Source organism: Quercus suber, unplaced genomic scaffold, assembly GCF_002906115.3.
Source record: "Quercus suber isolate HL8 unplaced genomic scaffold, Cork oak 2.0 scaffold_137, whole genome shotgun sequence".
Lineage (NCBI taxonomy): Eukaryota > Viridiplantae > Streptophyta > Magnoliopsida > Fagales > Fagaceae > Quercus > Quercus suber.
In genome coordinates this window covers 119218-146934 of record NW_027069599.1, presented here as the reverse complement: position 1 = coordinate 146934, position 27717 = coordinate 119218, and the positions used below count along the sequence as shown (strand labels likewise).

At 35.9% G+C, this 27717-nt stretch overlaps 2 protein-coding genes across 3 annotated transcripts; one reads left to right on the top strand and one right to left on the bottom strand.

The window, feature by feature from the left end:
- Positions 1 to 38: 38 nt before the first annotated feature.
- Positions 39 to 22912, top strand: LOC112020860 (pre-mRNA-processing factor 39-2). The gene is made up of 7 exons (XM_065776584.1): positions 39 to 701; positions 2665 to 2765; positions 10109 to 10338; positions 10579 to 10689; positions 11770 to 11937; positions 14126 to 14549; positions 20618 to 22912. The coding sequence occupies exons 1-7, from the start codon at positions 683 to 685 to the stop codon at positions 22427 to 22429; spliced, it is 2865 nt and encodes a 954-aa protein (XP_065632656.1). The 5' UTR covers positions 39 to 682; the 3' UTR covers positions 22430 to 22912.
- On the bottom strand, positions 14551 to 16841 carry LOC136068846 (pre-mRNA-processing factor 39-2-like). 2 transcript variants are annotated; one of them, XM_065776601.1, is made up of 5 exons: positions 16130 to 16841; positions 15911 to 16027; positions 15286 to 15366; positions 15085 to 15124; positions 14551 to 14972 (listed from the first exon to the last, which is right to left on the bottom strand). In XM_065776601.1, coding segments are annotated over exons 1-5 (420 nt in total). In that variant the 5' UTR covers positions 16310 to 16841; the 3' UTR covers positions 14551 to 14970. The 2 variants fall into 2 exon arrangements, with proteins under 2 accessions (XP_065632673.1, XP_065632672.1); XM_065776600.1 differs by lacking the exon at positions 15085 to 15124 and having other exon boundaries at positions 16130 to 16837.
- Positions 22913 to 27717: the final 4805 nt, after the last annotated feature.

Here is a 27717-nt window from a genome sequence, read left to right as displayed (position 1 = left end):
AAAATAGCTTTTCCCATATAGCCTCCCAATTGCTGAGTGTTTGTTGGGCTTGTATGCCAAATACATCTAATATTTAGCATATGGAGAGCCCACTGCGAATGCTCTTAAACTGCAAATCTACAATATTCCTTCAGTTTCTACTTTATTCTTTCATCTTGTTTCTATCTAACACTATTTTCTTCCTGCACTCTCGATTTTATAAGTGTTTTCATATCAAAATTAGTAAGCCTCTGAACAAAATTTATTCTACTTTCTCAATTATGTGAATAGTAAGATAACTCTTACTCTATGACTTTTGTAGAAAATTTGGTTATAAATGTAAAATTATAAAACTAAACCTCAAAAAAAGAAAAGAAAAGAAAAGGTCTCATCATAATGAGGCTAGTAATAACTATTCATTTATTTATCATTTCTCAAATAAATTATATTATATATTTCTTTTGAGTAAAAAATTATATTATATATAAGTTCATGAATAAAACCTTGCAGGGCATGACACTTTAACTTGTAATACCCTTAAAAAAAAAAAAGTATACTATATTTATATTATTTGTTAAAATATTCGAGTAACAATTTTCAAATTTTGGCACAAATTAAAAATTACCCAACTAGCAAAATTTTCCCTGACGGCATCGATTCGCCCAAATCAAAAACCCTAATTTCCAGTGCTCAGCCAGCCCCAATGGAATCAAAGTCTCCAGGTAAATTTCCCTCTCTTTTTTAGTTTCTTTCTGCACCTAATTCCTTTGCTTAGTAATGTAATTTCAGTTTCGTATACAAAGAAATCAGAATTTCACAACGTATAGTAATTCAAAAAAAAAAAACTTGGACTTTGTGCATTCAATTGGCTTGGTTGAGCTAGGGTTTTTAGCCCAGATAGCAATTTTCAATCTTGGGTGGAATATGCTTATTTCCACTGAGAATCAAGCAAAATTAGAGTCACTCATGTCCGCACTGCTCTGGAATTTCTTGTCTGAATTTCTAGTGAAGTTGTTGAGCTAAAAATTAAGCTTGAGGTTTGTGCCTTTAATTGGCAAATGAGCTTGGATTAGCTTTTCTATAGATATGATAAGAGTGGTGTTTGTGGGTAGCTCGGTTTCATCTTAAAAAGGTCGTACTCAGTGCACAAAAGAGGCGTAATTGTTTAGGTTGATTAGAGGATTATAAATGATTGCTGGTTCGAAACTCCTGGTGGGTGTTAATTTATTAGCGTATGGTGTGCCAGTGGATATGGCCGTAAACAGTGGGTGTATAAGTGTAACTAGTCGTGTTGGGTAAACCCGATGCTGACTATGTTTAAGTAATGTTCAAGAATGGGTTTGAATTTTCCACTCCCTGTTCGACATTCTATGCAAGTATGTTGTGAGTCTTTTTTTTTTTTTTTTTCTTTTTTGATAGGTAATCAAAAAACTATTATTAATGAGAAAATAAGGAAAAGTACAAGTTGTTCATGATGATGAACAACAAGAAAAAATAGAACAAACAGCACACCAAAAAGAGAAATCAAGAGACTAAGCTAAGTGAAGACATAAACTCAGGGAGAGAAGAACAATTAGTAAAACCCCAACAACGAGACCACTCCAAAAGACTACGTTGGCATAAAACCTTTGGATTGTGAGTCTCGTGACAGGATAGGTGTAGGTGTCCAAAATTGTACTCTATGACAACAAGAATATGTTCTTCCAATGGATGCATGAAATGGTCTAATTTTATGGTGACATAGGAAGACAATGGATGGATATGTTACACTAGGCTGAAAGCAAACAAGCTATAAAATTGCTCAAATTGTTTTTAAGGAGTTCATTGTATCCATAGAGTTTATGTATTTAAGGTTGGTTAATTTTCTTTGGAATTCATTGTATCAATAGAGTTTATGCCATGGTTAATGAGTTCAATTTAGGCTTCTATGTCATTAATTGAGCTCTTAGATATCCACTGTTATCGCAAGAAGTATACTGTAATTGCGAGGCACAAGATGTTTATTTTGTAGGGTAAAACTTAGATACAATTCTTTAGGTGTAGTACATTAGATTTCTCAATTAAATTCAAAACACATAGTTGCATTGAATTTAATTGTCTTTGGAAAAGATAGCAATGCTTATGCTTTATTGTTCAATGCTACCATGTGTTTGAGTTTAATTGGGTAACCTAATGTTGTACCTAGTGCACAAAACTTCCACTTTTGCGGGGTTTGGGAGAGGTCATGGTAGGCAGTCTTACCCCCAATTATTTTTTGGGCAAACCTAATGTATAACATGTAAATAATGGTATATAAGTATTACCCTATTCTGTAACTTTCTTCCCTTACATAAGTTGAAAGGTTTTATATATATATATATATATTTTTTTTTTTTAAATGTTGAAAGTTTATGCATTTTAAATTTTAAAGTTGGTAGTCGTTAATGAGACTTTTATTACTTTTGTTGACTTGTAGCTGCTGATTAATTTAATAATAAGTAGTTATTTTTTCCTGGGCAACTCCTAGAAACTTAAAGTGTTATTTGTTTCAGACTTATCAAAAAAAGTATTTGTTTTGGATTAAGATATAGAAATCTGCTTATATAGGATAAGTCAAATGCTTTTGGTGCTTATTTCTTCATCATGTGATGCTAGCAACTCACCAGCCAAATAAAGCAACTCATAAGCATGTTGTTTTTTCTGCAGTTGATTTTGATGAGCTCAAACTTCATGAAGTTATTTCTAAAGGTCCATTAGATTTTCATGAATGGACATCACTTATTTCGGAGATTGACAAAAAGTATCCTGTAAGTTCCATGCCCACAATTCAAAATCTTGTTGGACTCTTTCAATTATTGGTTTTTTGAATGTGCTCTAAAAATCATCTTTAACTGTTGACTTGGCTGTACCCAGCAATTTAGATACAAAATTTTCCTTGCCTGTGGAGATTGTTGTGTACACATCCTATGTACATGATATGCCTTCTCATTTTAACAAAATTTTATTACTTACTCCCCAAAAAAAACTTTGCATGTTGGAAAGTTTTTTACTCCAACTCTATATATGTATCAACCATGTTAAATATCTAGCTTTATCTGTGATTCAGATCCGTAAGAACTTATTGCTTTCTATCTAGGATTATTTGTTATTTAATATGCAAGAACTTATAACTCTCTGGAGGGGGGGATGTGGATTTTGTGGGGTTGGAAGGTCCGGCCACTATTATTAATAATTCTGATCTTGAGGGAGTGCATTTACCTGGCCCCACTATCAGGGAGTTGGTTGGAGACTTGGATAAGTCTTGGGGTAACTCTAAAGACTGGATGTTGCAATTGCGAGATGGGCGGCAGTTAGTGCTTCCACTGTCACTCTATCGCTCTCCAGATAGCATGTCGGTCTGCTCAAGTATAGAGGAAGAGTGTGTACCAGGTAGTGATGCTCTTGCTATTGAAGGGCAGAGGACTAGTTGGGTAGAGGAGGGCGAGGGGTTAGTGGAGTCTTTGTATGTGGTGCCTGAATCAAAGAATATGATGGGGGAATTTGATGGAAGGTTGATGTCTTGGGAGAGAGGTGGTGAGCCATTAATAGTGGTACCTTTGGCCACTGAAGGTCCTTTGGAGTTAATGTCTAGTCCGGTAAAGGAGATTGGGTGCAAGGAGAGTGTTGATAACTCTCAGCTATCACAGTGGGTAACCAATAGGATTAAGGCCTTTAAGAAATCTGTGGGCACGTCTTTGGAAGGTTTTGAAGAGCAAATTACGGGGTTGTTATTAGCTTTAGAGGCCAGAAAAAAAGATAAACATAAATATGTGGTGGGTGAGAAGATGAAACTGGTCAAGTCAGGCCAGAAAGGTCAGCGGGAGTTGAAAAATCTGTTGTCATCCTTGAATGTTGAGTATGGTTCAAATAAATCAAGGAGTGAAAGTATGGAACGGGCTGTTGTGTCTCATAAATGAGTTTGAAGATTATATCTTGGAATGTAAGAGGGTTGAATGAGCAGGATAAAAGGTTCAGGGTTAGAAATTTGATTAGGAACTGGGGGCCTGATGTGGTTTGTCTTCAAGAAACCAAAATGGAGCTGATAAATAGGGCGGTGATTCGTTGTGAATAAGATGGAGGAAGCAGTGGGGAGATTTTCGGTTTCTTGTAAATTTACAAGTGTATCAGATCAGTTTGTATGGGCGTTTACTGGGGTTTATGGTCCTAATGTACACCGAGATAGGAGGTTTTTATGGGAGAAACTTTGTGGGTTGAGCAGCTGGTGGAGTGTTCCTTGGTGTGTGGGCGGTGATTTTAATGTGGTGAGGTTCCCTTCCGAACGATGGGGGTCTGATGCTTTCACTACTGCTATGCGGGAGTTTTCCAATTTTATTTCAGAACAGGGCCTCATTGATCTGCCATTGCAAGGGGGGACTTTCACTTGGTCAAATTCCAGAGAAGTTACCTCGAAGGCTAGGCTGGACAGATTCTTGTTTTCTGCAGATTGGGAGGATAAGTTTCCAACAGTTTCTCAAAGACGGTTGTCGAGGTTGTGTTTTGATCATTTTCCAATTGTTCTTGAGGGTGGATCTTTTCAGAGAGGGAGTAGGCCATTTAGATTTGAAAATATGTGGCTTAAGGATGAGGGTTTTGTTGATAGGGTTCGAGCATGGTGGGAATCCTATCAAGTTCAAGGTGCACCGAGCTTTGTTTTAGCTAATAAATTAAAGCTCTTAAAAAATGATTTGAAGAGATGGAATGTGGAGGAGTTTGGCCATGTTGAAGTCCGGATTAAAAAATTGTGGAAGGACCTAAGTGTTCTGGAGAATTTGGAGGATAGTCAGGGGCTATCAGCGGAGGAAACGGTAGAAGTGGGAAGAATTCGTGAGGAGTTAGAAAAAGCTACTCTGTTGGAAGAAATTTGTTGGAGGCAGAAATCTAGAGTTCTCTGTGTTAGGGAAGGAGATAGGAATACTAAAATTTTCCACCGTATAGCTAACTCTCACAGGAGGGCTAATTCTATTGATAGGCTTATGGTGGATGGGGAGATGTCTTCGGATCCGGCAGCTATAGCAGATCGTATATCTCAGTTTTATAGGCAGCTTTATTTTGAGGATGTGGCTCATAGACCTGTCTTAGATGATGTGGTCTTCTCTAGTATCTCGGTGGAAGATGCAATTTGGCTAGATAGGCCCTTTGAGGAGGAAGAGGTGTTTGGGGTGCTCAATGATTTTAATGGTGATAAGGCACCTGGCCCGGATGGCTTTTCTATGGCATTTTTCCAATCTTGCTGGTGTGTTTTGAAAACAGAAATTATGGCGGTATTCCACAATTTTCATACTCAGGCAGTGTTTGAGAAGAGTATTAATGCTTCGTTCCTTGCCCTTATTCCCAAGAAAGTGGATGTTGTGGAGGTAAAGGATTTTCGGCCTATTAGCTTAGTTGGTGGGATTTATAAGCTTATCTCTAAGGTGTTAGCTAATCGGCTTCGTAGGGTGGCACATGGGCTTATTTCGGATTCACAAAATGCCTTTGTGAAGGGCAGACAAATTTTGGATTCCGTCTTGATTGCTTCAGAATGTATTGATATTAGATTGAAGTCAGGAGTGCCAGGTGTGTTGTGTAAATTGGATGTGGAAAAGGCGTATGATCATGTGAGCTGGGATTTTTTATTGTATATGCTTCAGCGTTGTGGTTTCTCAGAGAAATGGAGAAAGTGGATAAGGTATTGCATTTCAACTGTAAAGTTTTCCATCCTGATCAATGGTAGTCCATCGGATTTCTTTGGAAGTTCTAGGGGGCTTCGGCAAGGAGATCCATTATCTCCTCTGTTGTTTGATATTGTGATGGAAGCTTTAAGTTGTTTGCTGGAAGTGGCTGCCTCCGCTGGGCAATTCTCAGGCTTTTCTGTGGGTGGTACAGTTGACCCATCAGTGATGGTGTCTCACCTTTTATTTGCAGATGATACTTTGATTTTTTGTGATGCTGATCTATCTCAGATTGCTAATTTGAAGGCGATTCTTGCTAGATTTGAGAGGGTGTCAGGGCTTCATATTAATTTGGGAAAATCTGAGTTGGTTCCTGTTGGTGGAGTGCATAATTTGGAGGCTTTGGTGGGTCTGTTGGGGTGTGGGCAGTCTTCTTTGCCTTTGAAGTATTTGGGCCTTCCATTAGGTGCTAAGTTTAAGGACTTAACTATTTGGAATCCTATCCTAGAGAGAATGGAGAAGAGATTAGCAGGTTGGAAGAGACTATATTTATCTAAAGGGGGTAAAGTGACACTTATTAAAAGCTCTCTCTCGTCTTTATCTACGTACTTCCTTTCTCTTCTTCCTTTACCGGGTAAGGTGGCTAAGCGTATGGAGAAATTACAAAGAGATTTTCTGTGGAATGGGATTGGTGGTGAACCTAAAATACATCTAGTTAAATGGGCCAAGGTTTGTAAGCTGGTGCAGGTTGGGGGTTGGGTATAAGACGTTTGGGTAGCTTTAATTCCGCTTTGCTAGGTAAATGGTTGTGGAGGTATGGCATGGAGACTGATACTCTATGGAGGAGGGTTATAGAGGCAAAATATGGGAATATTTGGGGAGGTTGGTGTACGAAAAAGGTGACAAGTCCTTATGGGGTCAGCCTGTGGAGATACATTAGAAGTGGCTGGTTGAACTTCTCTAAGCTCCTTGTTTATGATGTGGGGGATGGTACTAGAGTGAAATTTTGGAAGCATGTGTGGTGTGGAGAGTGTTCTCTCCAAGAGGCTTTTCCAGAGCTTTATTGTCTTAGTAGGTCAAAGGATTCCTCGGTGGCGGAAGTTATGGGTGGGTCTGCTGGGAGACTTCACTGGAATGTGCAGTTTCGTCGTCCACCACAAGATTGGGAAGAGGGAGCCTTTGATCAGTTTATGAGGTTGGTCTATTCTTCGACAGTACGGGGTTTTGGCCCAGATAAAGTTTGTTGGAAGCCGGCAAGGAACAGAGGTTTTGAGGTTAGAGGATATTATAGTTCCTTCTACCCCCCTACTCTTGTTTCTTTCCCTTGGAAAATGATATGGCAGTCGAAGGTTCCTCCAAGGGTGGCTTTCTTTTCTTGGTCTGCTGCCTTAGGTAAGATCTTAACAACAGACAACCTTCGTAAAAGACGTGTGATAGTGCTTGACTGGTGCTTTATGTGTAAAAGATGTGGTGAGTCGGTAGATCATCTTCTACTTCATTGCCCCGTAGCTTGGGAGTTGTGGTCTTTGGTTTTCTGCCTGTTTGGTATCCAATGGGTTATGCCTCATCATGTTCTTGAGTTGTTTGAGGCTTGGCAAGGAAAATTTGCTTGCCATCGTCATTTTGATGTTTGGAGATTAGTGCCTCATTGCTTGATTTGGTGCATTTGGCGTGAAAGGAATGCTAGAAGTTTTGAGGGTAGTGAAAGATCTTTGCTAGAGATTAAGTCTTTTTTCTTGCACACTCTCTTTGAGTGGAATGTGGTCATCTCTCATTTCTCTTGTTCTTCTTTTTCTATTTTTCTTGATCGTTGTACCTTTGTGTTATGATTTGTGCCCCCATAGTACATCCCCAATGTACTCGGTTTGGCACTTTTTCTATTATTAATAATATTCTTACGTTATTTATAAAAAAAAAAAACATAATAGAGCTTACCACTTTTATGTTGACTGAATGACTGTTCTTAGCAGTCTTCCATAATTTTCCTTTTTGGAGTTTCTTAGCGGTCCTCTTGCTAAATGTCCTTGGCTGCAAGTATGGCTCTCCGCCAATGAAATATCTGGGTCTTTCTTTGGGTGCTAATTTCAAGGATAAGACTATATGGAATCCAATTCTGGAGAAAATGGGAAGGAAGTTGGCGGGTTGGAAGTGCTTGTATTTATCAAAGGGAGGTAGAGTCACTCTAATCAAAAGCACCCTATCTAATTTACCCACTTATTTCTATCTCTATTTCCTATACCTGCTAGTGTAGCTAACCGAATTGAGAAGCTTTAGCGGATTTTCTTATGGGGCGGTTTTGGTGATGAACCTAAAATTCATTTGGTTAAATGGGCTACTGTATGTGCTCCTATTTCTTTGGGTGGATTAGGGATAAGGAAGATAAGACTTTTCAATATAGCTCTACTTGGGAACTGGTTATGGAGATTTGGGATTGAGAAGGATGCCCTTTGGAAACAAGTGAAAGAGATGAAATATGGATGTGTGTGGGGGGGTTGGTGTACCAGATCTGTTAATGGTTCTTACAATGTTGGTTTATGGAAGAGTATCAGTTAGGGATGGCCTTCTTTCTCACGCCATATTCTGTATGATATTGGTGATGGGTCTAGGGTGAAGTTTTGGCAAGACCGTTGGTGTGGAGAGACGCCTCTTGCAGTTAGCTACTCTTACCTGTTCAGATTTTGCAGGCATAAGGAGGCTAGTGTGGCTGAGCTTATGAAATCCTCCAATGGAGCCCTTTTTGGGATGTGAGCTTCTTTAGGGGTGTGTATGTTCGAGAATTAGAGGCTTTGTCAAGCTTCATGGAAACCATATACGGTTCTTCAATAAGGGGGTTTGGTGAGGATACGCTGTGTTGGATTCCTAGCAAAGATAAGGGGTTCTTGGTGAAAGATTTTTATAGAATTTTAGTTGGTCCTAATATCTTCGGTTTTCCTTGGAGAAGTATTTGGAAGCAAAAAATTCCCTTCTAGAGTAGCTTTCTTTGTGTGGATTGCTCCCTTAGGGAAATGCTTGACGATTGATAATTTACGTAAAAGGAAGGTGTGGATTTTGGATTGGTGCTACATGTGCAAGAGTAATGGTGAATCGGTTGACCACCTCTTCCTTCACTGTCCCATTGCTATGGATTTATGGTCTATGGTTTTGGGTTTATTTGGAGTATCTTGGGTTATGCCACATACTGTTTTGGGGCTGTTAGGGTGTTGGCAAGGCAGCTTTGGTCGTCATCAAAATAGTTATATATGGTCCATCATTCCTCATGGCTTAATGTGGTGTCTTTGGAGGGAGAGAAATAGTTGTTTTGAAGATATTGAGAGATCTATTCCGGACCGCAAGCTATTCTTTTTTAGAACTTTATTGGATTGGTTGTTTGCTTTGCAAAACCAATCATTCCCTTCTTTTATTGATTTCCTAGATTCATGCAATTTTTGTATTTGATTTGTTGTCCTCTTGTTCACTCCCTGTGTACTAGGGTGTTTCCTTTTTGGTATCAATATATCTTATTACTTATCAAAAAAAAATGTATGTTTGATGACACTTTTCTATTTTTGTAAAATGAGCTTATATTTAAGGAAAGCCATCACTTCTCTGTCGCATTCTTGAAATTAAAATTTTCGATTTATAGAGATACCCACATTTTGATTTGCATGTCTAGAAGCTCTGACAAGTTGGTGGACCATCTCCTATTAAAATTGTTTAGCAAAGAGATGCGGTGGTTGACTTTCATATCATTCGCTGTGCATCAGGTGATGTGGTGTAATCAGATATTTGGAGAATAAAGACACATTATTCTTAGAACACTGCCTCTATGCACGAATGGAAATATGTGGATGGAGAGAAATAGGCAAGCTTTTGACAGAAATGACACTGATGCATACATGCATAAATGGAATTATGTGGTAGTTGAATTCGTATTGTTCACTGTGCATCAGGTGATGTGGTGGAATCAGATATTTGGAGAATAGAGATGCATGATTCTTAGAACATTGCCTATATGCTTGATTGGAACTAAGTAGATGGAGAGAAGTAGGCAAGCTTTTGACAGAAATGACACTGATGCATTCATGGGATATAATTTGACTTTCTTAGGATTATTTTTCCTTTTTCTGGAACTTTATGTTTATGTTTATCTCTTTCTCTGTCTACCTCTTTATTATTTTTTTTTCTAATTTTTGTCCTGATTTGTTAACTGTTTTATATCTGCTAATGCCCCTTGAGGAGTAGAGTTCTTTTGCACATCATGGGCATTTGGATGCTGGTCTTCTAAGGAGTTCCTTTATGTGTTTATGATTTATTAAGAAAGTTTGTACAAATCTACTTCGATGAGTTAGCTCTAGTGGTACTTTTTGTTTAGTCTGTCTACTTCACTGCAATTGCCTTAGTTAAATCTTAATTATTAATTTTTGCTGCTCACAGATTAATTTGTATTCTGACTGCAAATAAGGTATTTTGTGCAACTACTGCAGGATGACATTAAAAAAATATGTTTAGTGTATGACTCCTTCTTGTCCGAGTTCCCCTTGTGCTATGGATACTGGAGGAAGTATGCTGATCATAAGACACGATTATGCACTGTTGACAAGGTTGTTGAAATCTTTGAACGAGCTGTCCAGTCAGCAACATACTCTGTTGGTGTGTGGGTTGATTACTGTACATTCAGCATGTCAGTTTTTGAGGATTCATCTGATATCCGTAGGTAATATCAATAGTTAGAAAATTTGACGTAGTTTCCACAACAATTGCTTGCTGTATATATATTGTAAGACATGCATGCTTTATGCTCTTAGAATTCTCAGTTATATGAATATATTCTTGGAAATTGAACCATGCTACAACAGTTTCCACTTAGATATATGAAAAGATTTAATTGAAAATGTTGCTTCTTAGACAATCACACTATTATAGTGGGATGTTTTATTTTCTAACTTGTGTGCAGTTTTTATCTATCATCTCAACAATGCACCTTGGAGCCTGGTTATTCAGGTGCAGTTAATTACTGGTGGAAGGATTTATTTGTACTTAGACAGACGAGTTCTTGCCTTCTTAGGTATCCAATTATTTAAAAGATTTCTATGCAAAAAAGTTGAATTGTTTCAGATGAAGATAGTCTGGTATAAACAGGGAAAAAGTAAAACAACAAACTTGATTTGTTTCAGATGAAGATAGTCTGGTATAAAAGGAAAACACAAAACTACAAACTTGAACAAAAAAAGAAAAACACTTTGTATCATCTTGGTTTCTCAGTTTTCATCTCTGTCCCTCCTCTCCAAGTATGAATGCCATATATATTATAGACACACACACGCCCAATCAGAAAAGGTAGAATGTTCCATTTCTTATTGGAAAAAGTGATTTTGAGTAAAACTAGGTCATCTGTGGGTATTAAAAAAATGAAGCTTCTTTGGATATCAAGCTTTGTTTAGTATTTGGGAAGCTAGAGGAATTGAACATTGGTGTGGACTGTTTCTTTCACGATTTCCAGTAGTCAAACACATTAACAAGAGACTTGGTACCACCCTTTTAAATGTATGATCTGGACAACCCTGTATTTAATGGATTGAGTTTTGATTTGCCATGTTATTTTTGTACTTGTGGAAGTCCTGGCTAGAGAGTAATATTCTAGTTTTAATCTTGGTTATCATATAGAATAGAAATAACTTAATGGGTTTTTTTATTATTGAGTCTAGTTTCATGTCCATTGCCAGTTTCACTTTATGGGTTTTTATTTATTTATTATTTTTGGTATTTACTTGATGGTAATACTAAAAAGTAGTAATGCCAGAGTGATAAACGTGGAAGGATTTTTACCCTCTGGCTCACAACTATCTGAACAATACTTATTGATGAAAGCTGTAAATAAGTGTGCATATTCTAAATTTCATTTAATTTATTTTTATGATGAAGTAATCTATGCTTCGGCAATAGAATGTCTTCTTCTGAAAGCTGAATAATTAAGTGTGCATATTCTAATTCATTTCATTTATCAAAAAAATTCTAAATTTCAAATTCTGTTATTTTTAATTTTAAAGATTTCAGTACTTTTCAATACCTTGGATCTTCTTAATTGATGAAACACATATAGCAATTCAAAAGGCAATTAATGGTTTCTTATTTATTTTTTTGACAGATTGTTTCAGAGAGGTATCTCCTTTGTTGGAAAAGATTACATGTGCCATACTTTGTGGGACAAATACATTGAATTTGAGCTTTCTCAACAGCAGTGGAGTTCCCTAACACACATTTACATCAAAGCTCTACGATTCCCAACAAAAAAGTTGCGTCATTATTATAATTGGTATGTCTTGCTTTTCTAGATTTCTCTTTTCCCAATTCCATAATGTAGTTTTAAAAACTAAAACTTTTGAGATATGAAAAAAAGAAAATGTTGCTATATAAACCCTTTAAAATCATGTTCCTAATGACAAATGTGATTCTTATTTCATTCCCATTACGTTTTTTATGAATGACTAGAAAACCAACCAAAATGTTCCCTTTTATACGCTAGTTGTTCCAATGTTATGTACTGCTCACTCTTATTCATATGAACTCTTCCATGATCAACCAAAGAGCTCAAAACCAGCAGTAGTCCACCTTCTCTTTGAGTTGACCTTAGACATCACTGTATTCCTCCTGACACTGTTCTGCTTCTAAAGGTATGTTTCAAATGGTGGGAAATAGAAGGAGAGGAGAGGAGAGGAGAGGAGAAGGGTGGCTGGAATACACTAATTAAAGTGCTTAAAACCAGATAGTTCATCTCCGCTTCCTGTTAACCTTTAGGCATTACCCTATATCACATGGCATTGTTCTGATCTAAAGTGTGTTTGGAATGGAGGGTGCTGGAGGGAGTGGGGGAGAGGGGAAGGGTGGCGGGAATGTACTTTTCTCTTCTTTTGTTATACTTATATCCTCCATCCAAACATAGGGTTAGATGATGGACCAATATATAACTACATTGATGAATAAGTCAGGATATCGCAAATATTAGATCATATTTTGATTAAAACATGATAGATGTCCCAGCTGTGACATGGGCTGGTTGATGCATTTCTGGTAAGTTGTGTGAACAAATGATTCATCATGGATCTCTTATTACTTGTATCTTTCAGTAGTGAAATTTTCTTATCAAAAGGAAACAAAAACACCCAAATCATTAGAAGAAATTATTAAGTAGGAGAAACATTAAGATTGAACTCATTTTGATTGACCATGTTATTTGATTGATGGCTTTTGATTAGAGCTATTAGCATTGGAAGTTTCAATGATTTTAACTTATAATGATAGTCAAGTAAATGAGTAATATACTGGATATAGATCTTTGTTATTCATGTGATAGGCCAATAAGATTGCATGGCTTACCTAAAAGAGAGGTTGCACATTCTTTTCTGTTCCCCCTACCTCCGTAACACACATACACACGCACAACAACTACAACAAAGCCTTAGTCCCAAAATTTTGGAATTAGCTATGAATTCTTGACTTATTAGATTGGGTTAGCCACATGAATTCTTTCCCTCCATTCTATTTTATTTGAAGTCATGCTCTCTGTTACTTCCCTAATTGACATGTCATTTTGTATTACTTCTTGATGCAGGGAACCAAGATTTTGTCTAATTTGCAATTAATTTTGTTTTTGAATTTGGTTATTAATGTAGACAGTTCTTAGGCATTTGATTAGATGCTTTCCATATTAGTTTAATCCCTAAAACTATTTAACTAGCACTCTTGTAATGGTGAAAGGCAGTTGAATTTGAATAAGAATATGATTATTATGAGTTGAGAAACGTCTCCTCCTTTGTTTTCCTCTGTTTAGTGGTGATGCCAAAACCCCTAGGTGGTGATGCCTAGGGTTTGCAGGCAGGTTCTAGGTGGTGAAGCCTTGGATTTGTCCAGTTGTTACTTTTGTTCCTCTTTTATCATTCATATTTCATACTTGTGCTGCATCACTTCTACTGATGTTATTTTCAGTCTTCATCTACCTTATGTGCAGTGACACGCACCAAAAAAAAGGGAAAAACAAGAGAAAAAAAGCTTCCAATTTACTATTCAAATTTTGTTTTTAATATTCAGTGACTCTTCCCAAAATTACACTTATATGCAGTAATTTTGAGTTTATTAGTTGTTTTCAAGCTGCAAATCTGTGATACCTAAACCATGCCCATCCTACCAATTACAACTGAACTGATTGATTTATCTGATATTGGAACTTTTTTGTTAGCAATTCACCAAATTTTTACTTGAATTGAATTGTATATGATTTTATCAATCGGATGTTTGGTTCTTCAGTGACTACACATTTATTTTTGTGGTACCTTTATGTATTTGTGTAAGAATTTTGAATTTCTTTTGACCAACAAACCATAATTTATTAAGGCAGTTAATTTTTGTTTCCATTGCATTCTCTTTTATTGTGATACTACCACAGTGTTTTACCATGATTCTGTTTTCCATCTAAATTGTATCTTATTAGTTCCATTTTTCTTCAGCTTTAAGAAGTTGGTTGCTTTTTGGGAAGATGAGATAAAGTGCCAGAGCATTTCTGCCACTGAAAAATTACAGAAAGAGCCTGTGCTTGAAAGCAAAGAGCCAATATGTTTTAAGGATGATGAGATTTCTTGTATCATCAAAGACCTGCTAGATCCATCTGCTGGCTTTGCTAGATCTAAAGCACTGCAGAAATATCTGTCTGTGGGAGAATGGTTCTATAAAGAAGCACACCAATTAGATGATCAAATTCGTCATTTTGAAGCTAATATTCATAGGTCTTATTTCCATGTGAAGCCACTAGATTCGAGTCAATTGGAGAATTGGCATAACTATCTGGACTTTGTTGAGATGCATGGGGATTTTGACTGGGTAAAATATTATCCTTGTGCTTATGTGGACTATGCCTGCTTCACCCCCCCCCTAGTCAATATATAGCATGAATGAGAAAAGGGCTTTCAAATGAAACACATTAAACTACAGCATATGGAAGAGAAAGATACAGACTCACAAACCAGGAAGAAATGGAACTTCCTCACCAAAACTAGAAAAACAGAAAATGAAATGGGGAGAGAGAGAGAAAGAGAGAGATCATCACCACTTTATACTATATTGCCCATGACCAGATTGATGGATACTACATCATCCACATTTAATATCCTCTACATCTTGAAATAAGAGTTTAAAGAGAATTTTTACCTCTAAATATAAGTTTGAAATATCCTCTGCGTCTTTCCCATTTAATCCTTGAGATATTCCTGGCCCTGGAGATATTGCATTAGCTATAACACGGTCTACCACATTTATGTGCCTTGGGCCTTCATGCATCATTGTGAAATTTACCAACTCCTGTAGAAATTAAAATAAAGCATCTGAAGCAACAACTAACTGTTTAATAGCAGTTAGAACATGATTATAATGCTGAAGAGTCAAGGGTTCATAATTTAAGAAACAAACTGACAATTTAGCATTAAAACTTGATTGTGACCATTTATGCAAGCCTGCATATGTTGCAGAGACTGTGTCAATCATTTTTGCTTCAAGATTTCAGAAATGTAACAAATAAATTGAAAACTATAAATTTAACATATTGTCATTATTTTTGACAAGCATATTAACGTGGGAAGAAATAATATGATTAGATGGAAAAAGGGCAGAAAACCTCTAATAGTAATTTGCAGTGAGGCACATGTTTGATGCCATCTACCAAGACATTTATGGCAGCATCTGCACTATCAGAACTCTGTAGTGTAAACCAAAAAAAAAAAAAGGAAAAATCAGTAACCATATCTAATTTCAGCATTCAAATGTAGAACAAACACAGAAGGAACAAATTACCCAAAAGAGAAAAAGAAAAAGAGACAAACAGTTCATATTTGCAAAACGAAGAAGCTACAATGAAGAAAAGGTGCTTCCTAGAAGGCCAAACTGGGAATGCATATTTACTCTCCCTCACCAGTTTTATATCAAATCAACGGAGTTCAGCTTTACTAGGTTCAATGTATAAGTATCTCAAACACAAACAAGCATAAAAGCACACAATAGCAAATAGAATGTTTTGAAAATTTTGAATATGATCTTTTCATGTTGAAGAAGAAAGACTAATTCTGGGAAAGCAGAAATAAAACAATAGTAAGACTCTCAAACAATTTAGCCTGAGAAATCAATAATAAGTAATTGACAATTAAAATTTTAATTTTTTAAAATAAATCTGGATCTACAGACAGTGCATGTAAAAATTGATAAAATGGCAATTTTGAAAAGTTGGGTGTGGATATATCACCTACCATATATTTCAGCCGAGAAAAATGCACATATAAAATGGAAAGAGTATGCGTCATTTTCTTCATGGCAGCCATTTCTAGTGCTTCTTTGTATACATTGGAAGCTGCTTCAAGATTTCCCTGATAGTGTTGCAACACAAAAGCATATGTAATTTATTAAACTAAATATAGCCAGTATAAAGTCAAGTTTCCTTTTGAATGATAAAAGAGAGGATTACACACCATACGTTTTTCCATGTTAGCTTTCATTTTAACATTTTCCACAAAGTTGGGACCAGATTCTGCCTCACATTGAAGAAAAGCAGCCTGGGCCCCACACACATCTCCTATTTGCTCCTTAAACCTGGATTTGAAAAGATGGACCACTGGAACTCTCTGCAACGAACATATGAGGAGGGCCATAAACACCTCCAGTCATGTATAAAGCAATCGAGTCAAAGTATCCTATGAAAACCAGCAATCAAAAAAGTTTCAGAGTTCCATAAGCTTGTCTTGTAGTTAATTAGAGTACTGTAGATACAGGAAAGAATTCTGATTTAGTCCATCTCCATAATGTCATTCAAGTTTTCCTCGAGGGTATACAGGACAGCTTAGCTAGTTCTTAGATAACATTAAACAATATTCACACTGCCCAATATATGATATCGGTACAAAACATTATTTCATGATAAAGCTATAATAATATCACTACGCTCAAGTAGTTTGAATGGTGCTAAGATGGTTTCACAGGCAGCATATTCCCACTATCACACAATGGGAAAATTATTTCCAGTAGTTCGCTTTTTATGTATAAGGCAAACATAAGAAGGTAATACATCTATAGGAGTCAAGATTGCGGATACCTTCATAAGAATTGTCGTATGAGGAATTACCTTTTAATTCAAGCAGAAAATTGCAAAAGACATACTCTCCAATCATTTAAATACAGAAAAAGCCTATGTAAAAAGCTAACATATATAATTAATGTAATGTTATCTAACAANTTAGCATTAAAACTTGATTGTGACCATTTATGCAAGCCTGCATATGTTGCAGAGACTGTGTCAATCATTTTTGCTTCAAGATTTCAGAAATGTAACAAATAAATTGAAAACTATAAATTTAACATATTGTCATTATTTTTGACAAGCATATTAACGTGGGAAGAAATAATATGATTAGATGGAAAAAGGCAGAAAACCTCTAATAGTAATTTGCAGTGAGGCACATGTTTGATGCCATCTACCAAGACATTTATGGCAGCATCTGCACTATCAGAACTCTGTAGTGTAAACCAAAAAAAAAAAAAGGAAAAATCAGTAACCATATCTAATTTCAGCATTCAAATGTAGAACAAACACAGAAGGAACAAATTACCCAAAAGAGAAAAAGAAAAAGAGACAAACAGTTCATATTTGCAAAACGAAGAAGCTACAATGAAGAAAAGGTGCTTCCTAGAAGGCCAAACTGGGAATGCATATTTACTCTCCCTCACCAGTTTTATATCAAATCAACGGAGTTCAGCTTTACTAGGTTCAATGTATAAGTATCTCAAACACAAACAAGCATAAAAGCACACAATAGCAAATAGAATGTTTTGAAAATTTTGAATATGATCTTTTCATGTTGAAGAAGAAAGACTAATTCTGGGAAAGCAGAAATAAAACAATAGTAAGACTCTCAAACAATTTAGCCTGAGAAATCAATAATAAGTAATTGACAATTAAAATTTTAATTTTTTAAAATAAATCTGGATCTACAGACAGTGCATGTAAAAATTGATAAAATGGCAATTTTGAAAAGTTGGGTGTGGATATATCACCTACCATATATTTCAGCCGAGAAAAATGCACATATAAAATGGAAAGAGTATGCGTCATTTTCTTCATGGCAGCCATTTCTAGTGCTTCTTTGTATACATTGGAAGCTGCTTCAAGATTTCCCTGATAGTGTTGCAACACAAAAGCATATGTAATTTATTAAACTAAATATAGCCAGTATAAAGTCAAGTTTCCTTTTGAATGATAAAAGAGAGGATTACACACCATACGTTTTTCCATGTTAGCTTTCATTTTAACATTTTCCACAAAGTTGGGACCAGATTCTGCCTCACATTGAAGAAAAGCAGCCTGGGCCCCACACACATCTCCTATTTGCTCCTTAAACCTGGATTTGAAAAGATGGACCACTGGAACTCTCTGCAACGAACATATGAGGAGGGCCATAAACACCTCCAGTCATGTATAAAGCAATCGAGTCAAAGTATCCTATGAAAACCAGCAATCAAAAAAGTTTCAGAGTTCCATAAGCTTGTCTTGTAGTTAATTAGAGTACTGTAGATACAGGAAAGAATTCTGATTTAGTCCATCTCCATAATGTCATTCAAGTTTTCCTCGAGGGTATACAGGACAGCTTAGCTAGTTCTTAGATAACATTAAACAATATTCACACTGCCCAATATATGATATCGGTACAAAACATTATTTCATGATAAAGCTATAATAATATCACTACGCTCAAGTAGTTTGAATGGTGCTAAGATGGTTTCACAGGCAGCATATTCCCACTATCACACAATGGGAAAATTATTTCCAGTAGTTCGCTTTTTATGTATAAGGCAAACATAAGAAGGTAATACATCTATAGGAGTCAAGATTGCGGATACCTTCATAAGAATTGTCGTATGAGGAATTACCTTTTAATTCAAGCAGAAAATTGCAAAAGACATACTCTCCAATCATTTAAATACAGAAAAAGCCTATGTAAAAAGCTAACATATATAATTAATGTAATGTTATCTAACATATCCTCATAGGTGGCGCCAGGAGCAGGTCCATTATGACAGATGTAAAAAAATTAAGCTGTCAAACTTATAGTCTCTATAAAATACAAATATCTACGCAAATAAATAATAATTGCTTTCTTGATCACTCTATAATGTAAACGAGGGTACCTATCCTCCAATCATTTGTGTACAAAAATTCAGTCATTTTTGTCCACTAGTAACCTCTATTTCTTCCACATCTTTATCCATTCATATTTTGATTGTATTGCATAACACATATTATCTGCAGTAACCCTCCAATAAACTATAATCTTAGGACATAATTGAATTAAGATTTGATCCCAATTAATTGGAATTGGCTATTGATCCTCATCAACTTGATCACTCTACTGTAAATGTTATTTTATGCCTCTCTATTTCTATTACTTCCTCAACTTGAATTAAATCACTCCTGACCAACATACTGATTAGTCTTCATTACAAATACTGCTTTTTGATGAATCTTAAACACAAACATTTTTTCTTTGACAAAGACAGGGATCAAACTCTAGAAAAAGATCTCACAGAGGAGGTGACTATATCATCAAGCCATAAGCCAATGGACAATCTTATGCGACTTACCCTCATCTTTTCATCAACAAAAGCCAATAGCTTATAGGAGAACTGGAACTTCCTGGTGATTCCAACGAAGAAATCCAAGGTTCAAATCGCCCTTATAGAACAATAACCTATAGGAGTCATCCATACCTTTGAACAGACCATTTCATTCCTTATCAATCCTAGCATTCCAGTCCATCTTAATATTCACACTTTGGCTGCATTCATCATGTTTCTTTTTAACAACTTAAAAAATTTCGCACCATAGAGCATAGCTGGTCTTCCGATAATCCCATCAACCTATAATTTTAGGAGTAAATGCAAAGCACACCCTCTAAGTTTGGGGTAATTTTGATTTTAGTCTCCATTATTTAAAACTTCTTTTTTTAGCCCTAAATATTTGAGTCTGTTTTTAACACAGTCCTTCTGCCTAAACACGTCAATAATGAGGCAGTTAAATGCCAACTATGCCTGTAATTTGTGCTAGCTGGTACAATTAAAACGATAATAATAATAATAATAACAGTTCTTTAAAATCAAAGTATAAACTCCTAAATAATATAAAATAATTGGATCAATCTCTTTTTCTAGCATGTTTTCGACATCCAAACAAACAGACTACAACCCAACCCTACCACCACACCATCGGCTCACCCCCATCACATATCATCCATTTGTTTACACCTGATTGAGAAAAAACCAAATTCAAAGAATTTGCAATTTCAGAAAAAGGGAGAGAAAAAGTGAAAGTCAAAGAGGAGCTATTGAAGGGAGGAAGTGCCACTTGAGCTAGAGCTCATTGGCAATGTGTTTTCAATTTATATGGAAACCAATGGGCAAAATTAAAACGATATTAACAAACAAAATCAGTGTACTTAAAATGGAAGAGAAAAAAATTATTTATATATATATATATGAGGAACATACCTTCAGAAAAATTAGTGTCGATCGGTCCAAAGCATTATTGGCTATTTCTCTTCCTCCCTTAGATTCCATAAATTCCACATAACGCATCCAAAATTCCGGGTAATTAGCACATGGAATCAAGCATCTCTCATAAAGTTTAACAGCCTACCATCAGGGAAAGAAAAGGGTGGGTATTAGAAATCCTAAGAGAAGGGAGAGAATGTAAAGGAGGAAAGAAGGTGGGGAGGATCCCTCTCCTTCACATTCCCCACACCCCCCCCCCCCACCCACCTGCACGCGCGCGTATTAATGAGTTAATTGAAATTGCATCTCCACACTCATGCTTTATTGTACAATTTCCTATTTGCATGCATTCCTATCTAAAAAATCTCAGCAATTCTATCAGAATCCACTTGTTACTAATTAATGTATGACGGGAGCAGTTTGTTGACCTCTGTGGAACCATCCATGACTTGAGGAAGGCATGGAACCGGCACATACGATTATTTCCACACTCTTTAAGGACACTCTCTAAGCCTCATCAGCAATATGGAGATTTGAGTTCTAACCTCTTGATCCAACTCACTTTACAAGACAAGAAAATGTCACCTTTAGAAAAGTATGATACCCAGTCTGACCAGGCTCCAACTAACATATCAGAACAGAAACTTCCATCTTTTGAAAATAATGATAATCAAATTGAGCGGGTTTCCATAGACCAGATCCAATCAAGAGAAGATGGCAACAGTGTACAAGCATCTCCAAAAGTTTCTGAGCAGCCCCAAGACAATACTCTTGAACCAGGTGTGCCTTCTGTAGACAATATTCTTGAACCAGGTGTGGCTTCTGTAGACAGTACTCTCGAACCAGATGTGCCTTCTGTAGACAAGACTCCCGAACCAAGTGTGCCATCTGTAGATTTAGTACAAGAACACGTATCTCCAGAAGTTCCTGAGCAGCTCAGAAGAGATACTCCTGATCCAAATGTATCATCTTTAAATTTGATACAAGTAAAACAGATGGCTCCAGAAGGTTCCAAGCAGCCTAGAGAAGATATTTCTGAACCAATAGTGTCATCTGTTGATAGACTTGGTCATATTGCTAATGGAGCTGAATCTCTACAATCTTCAAAAGAATGCTTGAAAGAACCTGACGTTCAGCAACAGTATGACCATGAGTCTGAACAAGACCTGAAGCCACCTTTGTTGGAGAATCTCTCCTTGGACACCCAGAATGATAGATCTCCTAAATCGGTTCCCTCCACATCTCACACATGTGAATCTTCTGAAGATACCCAAATGTTGAATAGAAGCATGCTACAGAGCAGTTGTAGTGCTAGTCCCAATGCTTCATTGTGCAGCCCATTAGGTACTCAAGCTTCTTCCAGAACTAAAATTGAAGCGGTTAATCCCTCAGCTTCAGCAAGCCATCAAAATCCTATTCCAACACAGACAATTAGGCAGCCACAGTTTACTGCAAATAGTGGTGGAAATTGGCGGCAAAGAAATAATTCTGATAGAGTTCGCAGAAATTTTAAATTTGGGTCTCGAGGGCATTCACAACGAAAAATGCATCAACATCGGCAGGAGCCTCCACAAAAGTACCCAAGGGCTGAAATGGATGCTCAAATGCCTACAAGTCAATGTTATTCCAATCAGTCTTCTCAAAATGCACAAGTTCAGCAAAGCAGTCAAGGACAAAATCAGTTTCAAGAAGCAGCTGCTCATGCTAATTTAACAACTAACAATGCCTGGCAAGTGCAAAATGTGCAGCAACAGAGTATTGCCACTGCATCCGAGTCTCAGCTGCCTGCTCTGCCTATTGCTTCGCAGACTTCTCAGTATGTAATACAAAGTGATGGGCAGTATGGGCCTGTTCAGAATAATCATATGTGGCAATATTATTACTACCAGCAACAGCAGTTTCTTCTACAACAACAACAACTGCAACTGCAACAGCAGCAGCAACATCCCCAGCAACAGCAGTATCAGCAGCAACTGCAACAACAGTACCATCAACTGCAACAAAATCCCTTTCAGCAGCAGCAGCAGTTGCAACAGCTTCAGCAACAACAGTTACAATACAATCAGCAGCAGCAGCTTACACTGCAACAACCTTATCAGCAGCAACAACAGCAACTGCTGTACCCACAACAGCCTCTACAACATCAAGAGCAGCAGCCACTGCAACAACAAGAAGAGGTAGAACAGAGAGAACACCAGCAACAGAATACTCCATCAGAGATTCAGACATAATTGTTACTGACAGGATGTTACTAGAAGCTGATTTTGTGACCAAATTCTTGGAAGTTTTTTTTGGAAGGATTACTTGTTTACTTCATTGTGGATGGTAATTGGCAATACACACTAGAATTACAGGGCAATATCCAGATTGGATCCCCATTACTTGGCGGGTTGTGGTAGCCAGATGCAAAGCTAAAATGGGAAAAAGAAAAAAAATTGCGCGCCAATGATACAGTGTACGGTCATCATAAGACTGAAGATCACTGAAAATGCAATTGCCATTTGATGTGATTTTAAGACCATTAAATTGCGAGAAAGCAGCAGTTAGCCAAAACGCTTAATTAGACCCATTTTCTGTTGTTAAACACTTTCTTTCCTCTTTCCCTTTTGGCAGGAATTCAAATCTTCAATTTCCCATGGGGTTCTTATTAGTTGGGCATGAGTATAAATTCTAATTCTAAATTTTAATAAATTGGTATCAAAGTTAAAGGTTTATTCTACTATGAATCCGCAAAATGAAAAAAGAAAAAAAAAAAAAAAAGAGGTATAATTTTGCACTTATTTTGATTTAGGCACATAAGCTTGGCTTTAGTGGAAACCATGATTAACATGTTCAAAGAATGATTGTTTGGATTAAGGTGGAGTTGCTCCAAAAAAAAATGAGATTACCTAGTGGAATTTGAGTCAAAGCGGAGATTCACTAGAAATTGCATCAAATTCCATAATTTTCTTGGTTTTGTGTCTTATATAATTGTGTTTTTATTTCTTATTGTGAAAAAAAAAAAAAAAAAAATCCCCTTTATGTTTAGTGTAATTCACAATTCTCCCACTAATCTTTGAAACCAAGCAATTGTGCTCGTCCCTTCAAGCAGAAGCTGCTGCCCTACAGTGGGCTGTGGAGATTGCAATCCGTGAGAAGTGGCACCGAGTTGTATTTGAAGGCGACGCTAAGGCGTGCTTCAACCCCCTCTCCAATCCTGCTCTTATCCCTGACTGGACTATCAGTACTTATATTTATAACATTTGCCGTATGTCTATGTCTTTCCCTTCTGTTCTTTTCTGTTGGGTGCGCAAATGCTGCAATTCGGCAGCTCATGTGGCCGCTAGATACGCTGTTCATTCTAGGTTGTCTTTCTTTTTCAATAATAGCAATCTTCCACATGTCATCGAGTCAGTTTGTAAGGAAGATCGCCCTCCTTGTATTCCCCCCCTTTTTTTTTTTTTTTTTCCCTTAATATTATTGTAGATTAAAAAAACAAAAAGCAATATTTCTTCTATGTTTTGGACATGAGCAAATACTCTCATGCCGTTAATATAACGGAACCTTTTGATTCTCGAAATATTATATTTTTTTTGCAAAGTTTAAAATATTCAACTAAATAATGAAATTACAGCTCTTGGCAATGCTTTTGAAAAAATATTTCTTATCGTAATAGGCGGAGGAAAGAGAACTTGATATATATTCTATATTTCTCACAGAGACAAAATTTCCTATAGCTCATTTTAAAAGGATCAGAGTAACAAAACTTGAATTCCATCAATGTTTGACCAAAATTTCCAACAATCATAAAAAGATTCAAATCAACCATGTAAAACTCACAATCTTAAAGCAATAAACCATCCCGAATTAGATCTAGATTTAGACAGGAGGGAAATCAAGTTCTTGAACAAATATCTCCTCATTGAAAATTCAAGCCTAGCGTTGTTTAATCTATGTTGTGTTTACACGGTTTCGAACTTGGGGGTATTTTTCGTATTTTTATATTTAGTTGAGGGTATTTTAGACTTTGCACAATGAAATATTCCAGGTTTTAAAAGATCTGTTCAATTTAAGTGTGTGTAACGGAATAAGGGTATTTGCTCATTTCTGAAATATAGTAAAGGACATTGTTTGGTTTAAAAGATACTGAAAAGAATTGTGAGCTACCCAAAACATAAATGGGGGAAAGTAACCGAAAAATGCTTTTTCCCCATCTTTATTTGTTAGATTTTTCAAAATAATTTGCCCCAGTTGGTTGGGCCATTTTGGGTTCTTAGTTGCCCTAAACCCATGATGCTTCATGCTAAAAACCAAGTTACTATTTAGCTGCAATTTCTTTCTTTCTTTCTTTTTTTGAGAATAATTTCTCTCTTTTTTTGGTTACTAACAACCAACAGTTTTTAGTGTTTCTAATTTTTATGCATATTGGTGTACATAACTGTGGTATTGGAACAGTGTTTTATATATATATATATATATATATTTCAATTTTTTTTTTCTATTATGAATCTTATGTGATTGTCATGCCATTTTATAAGAAAAAATAACCATCATATCAATATTTTCTTCTTCTTCGTTTTTGGGTGCCAAATTACCTTTAAACTTCTGGTAATTCTTACAGTATGCCTTTTTGTTTTGGGCTGTATTCTTATTCCAAGAGTTAAAATCTCCTTTCCAAGTTAAAAAACTTCAATTATATTATTGAAATGCTACATTTAAGTTACATATAATTTTTGATTAAACCATACATCACACACGGGCATAATAACTAACATGTATTTATAATGCGTTACTTGACACTACCACTTAGGTATCCTTGTGGCTAGGCATGCAGTCTCTAGTGCGTAGGCAGAAAAATCAACCCATGGTCTAATTCACCAAAGTAGTGGGCTACCCGTGGGTCTTAAGTCTTAACAGTTATGGGTCAGGTCATGTATCGTAAGCTTTTTGGCAACACGTATATTACCCCCCATTTAATCCCATCAATTTGTGTAGTACAATGTATAAGATTCTCACTGATCAAAAAAAAAAAAAAAGAAATGTATAAGATTCTCAATAGTCACAAAGTGTCTTCATCATTTTTTTAGACGAATTTATCCCCCCAAATCACAAATCAGGTGAGATTTGTTCCAGGCAAACAGGTTAGTCCGTCAGTGACAATATTATAATGGCCCAGGACTTGGTTTGTGGATTAATTAAAAAGAAGAGTTGTACAGGTTATTTAGTGGTTAAACTAGATTTTGATTGGGACTTCATACATGATAGAGTGTATGAGTTTCCATCAAACACTATTACACTAATCATGAATACAATTTTTCGACTGTTTATCTTTATTGATGGAACAAACTACATAGATAGAAAGATCACCCTTCTAAATTTAAGAAAGAACTGCAATTTCTCTCTTATCTTTTCCATGGACAATATTTTCTTGTTTTCTTGTGTTACTCGGTGAGACTATCACAATCTTAGCTCGCTAATACACGATTTTTTTGGTTTCTTAGAATAGGTCTCAGTACCAAGAGGTCAAAAGCACACTAAGCAAGTATAAGTTCTTATTTATTCTAGCCTTCACAACGGCTAAATATAATGCAGTTTTCGAAAAATGCCTGACAAGCCCATGCTCCTACTATGATATTCCTGTACATGGCCATGCGTCTGCCAAAATTGGTGATTGGTGTTCTTTATGAATCCCACTTTGACTAGACAAAAGGACATCATACGTACCATATTCCTTACTTTCAAGCCCATGCTCCTACATGCACCACTATTGATTCTTTTTGCTTTTTGTCACCTCTAAGTCAGAAGCACTTCTACCAAATTTTCTGAAGATTTCATGACAAAAAGTGAAAAAAATTACTATTCACAAATTACTGTTCACGGATTACTGTTCACGAGTTACTGTTCATGGATTACTGTTCACTTTTTACTGTTCATGATACTGTTCACTCTGAATTTTGCCTATTTAAGGGGGGCTGTCCCTTAAGTTAAAGGTAGAAGTTTTTTGTTAGAATTTTCTCTAGAGAGAGTTTTCTTTCCTAGAAGCCTTCTTTGAGAGAGTTCTTTGTATTCACTATTACCTTGTTCACTACTACCTTATTCCTACAAACCTTGTAACTAGGACTAATATCCATATCTTGATGGTACTGTTAAAATAAGTTTTCAAAATGTTCAACCACCTTTGAAGATCAACGAAGGAAGACATTCCTTTGTTGGATTTGAAAGTATTTCAAAACAAGATCAAGATCTCAATGAATTTTTGCAAAAGAATTTTGAAAAACCTTCTGATTTAAAATTAAAAGGTGTTTCAAGTGATAAATCCCAAATCAGCTCTGTTTACTATTCTACTAAACCTGAATCTTCCTCTCCATATGGCAAACCTGCCAATGAAGATGATGAAGATACTAGATCTATTTGTCCATCTGATTCTGATTTTCCTCCTATTAAAAATAATGTTAACCGATTGAGAGTTTTAACTGTTTTAAATAAAGATTTTGAAATTGATAGGGTTTCCTTGTTCAATGAGTTCATGCTTTCAAAAAATAGACCTAAAAGAAAATATTTCCAAAATAATTTTGCTCAGTCTGAAAAAGACCGTGTTAAAAGAAAATGGAAAGAAAAAAATGCTTCAATTGAAAAAAAAACATATTTTGTTCTTTGATTTTCTTGAAAATTATTATGTTTCAAAAGATGAAGTTTCAAAAAAGCATTTAAATGTGATAAAGAAATCAAATTTTGTCAAAGATGACAAAACCATTGTCAAGTCTAGTCATCCCCCTCTTGACACTATTTTGATAACTGTTGACAAAACTGATGTTAAAGCTACTCCTTTCAAAATTGCTGATGATAAAACTCCTATTGTTAGTATTATTGAACAAAACAATTTTACTAATGAGTCTTTGCATGTTATTGGTCAACAGCTTGACCGTATTGAAGAAAAAATTGATGCAAAAACTGTTTCTATTGAAAAGTCTGATTCTGTCGAAAAACCTGTTTCAATGGAAACTGAGAAACCTTTGATTAATTTACCCACTTTTGATAACAAATTCAAGTTTAAAACTTCTCAATCCAAAACTTTGGACACTGTTGAAAAAATGCTTGCTTATTTAAAAGTTAAAATTGAGGGTACTTCTACATGTACTCATGCTGCTTGCACTATTTCAAGAAAAGAAAAAGAAATTGTTTATGATGAAAATACAGATTCTGATACTGTTTCTTTTGTTTCTACTAAAAAGGTTTTTGATAATGATTTCCCAGAAATTAAAAGATTTGTTGGAAGTTCTTCCAAATCCATGTTTCTTACAAAAAATTGGTATTCAAAACCTACTCCTCCTGATATTCAGTTTGAAGAAAGACCTTTTCAAACTCAATTCTCTGTTTCTGCTGATAAAATTTATGAATGGAATATTGATGGTTTTTCTGAACAAGAAATTATTAATAAAATGGGACATATGTCCATTGTAGGTATTGCTTATCAAAATAATCATGATTTTGATCAACCTGAAATTGTTGACTTGCTTGCTACTCGTTTTTCTGGTACTCT

Bases quoted from the DNA above. Each gene is read 5' to 3' on its own strand.
- LOC112020860 (XM_065776584.1), top strand. The intron at 10,339-10,578 runs GTAATATCAATA...ACTTGTGTGCAG, and splicing joins GATTCATCTGATATCCGTAG to TTTTTATCTATCATCTCAAC. The intron at 14,550-20,617 runs GTCAATATATAG...TGACGGGAGCAG, and splicing joins CCTGCTTCACCCCCCCCCTA to TTTGTTGACCTCTGTGGAAC.
- LOC136068846 (XM_065776600.1), bottom strand. From the start codon at position 16,309: ATGGCCCTCCTCATATGTTCGTTGCAGAGAGTTCCAGTGGTCCATCTT. The intron at 15,367-15,910 runs GTAGGTGATATA...TTTACACTACAG, and splicing joins TTTCTCGGCTGAAATATATG to AGTTCTGATAGTGCAGATGC. The intron at 14,973-15,285 runs GTTTTCTGCCCT...TAATTTCTACAG, and splicing joins ACTGCAAATTACTATTAGAG to GAGTTGGTAAATTTCACAAT.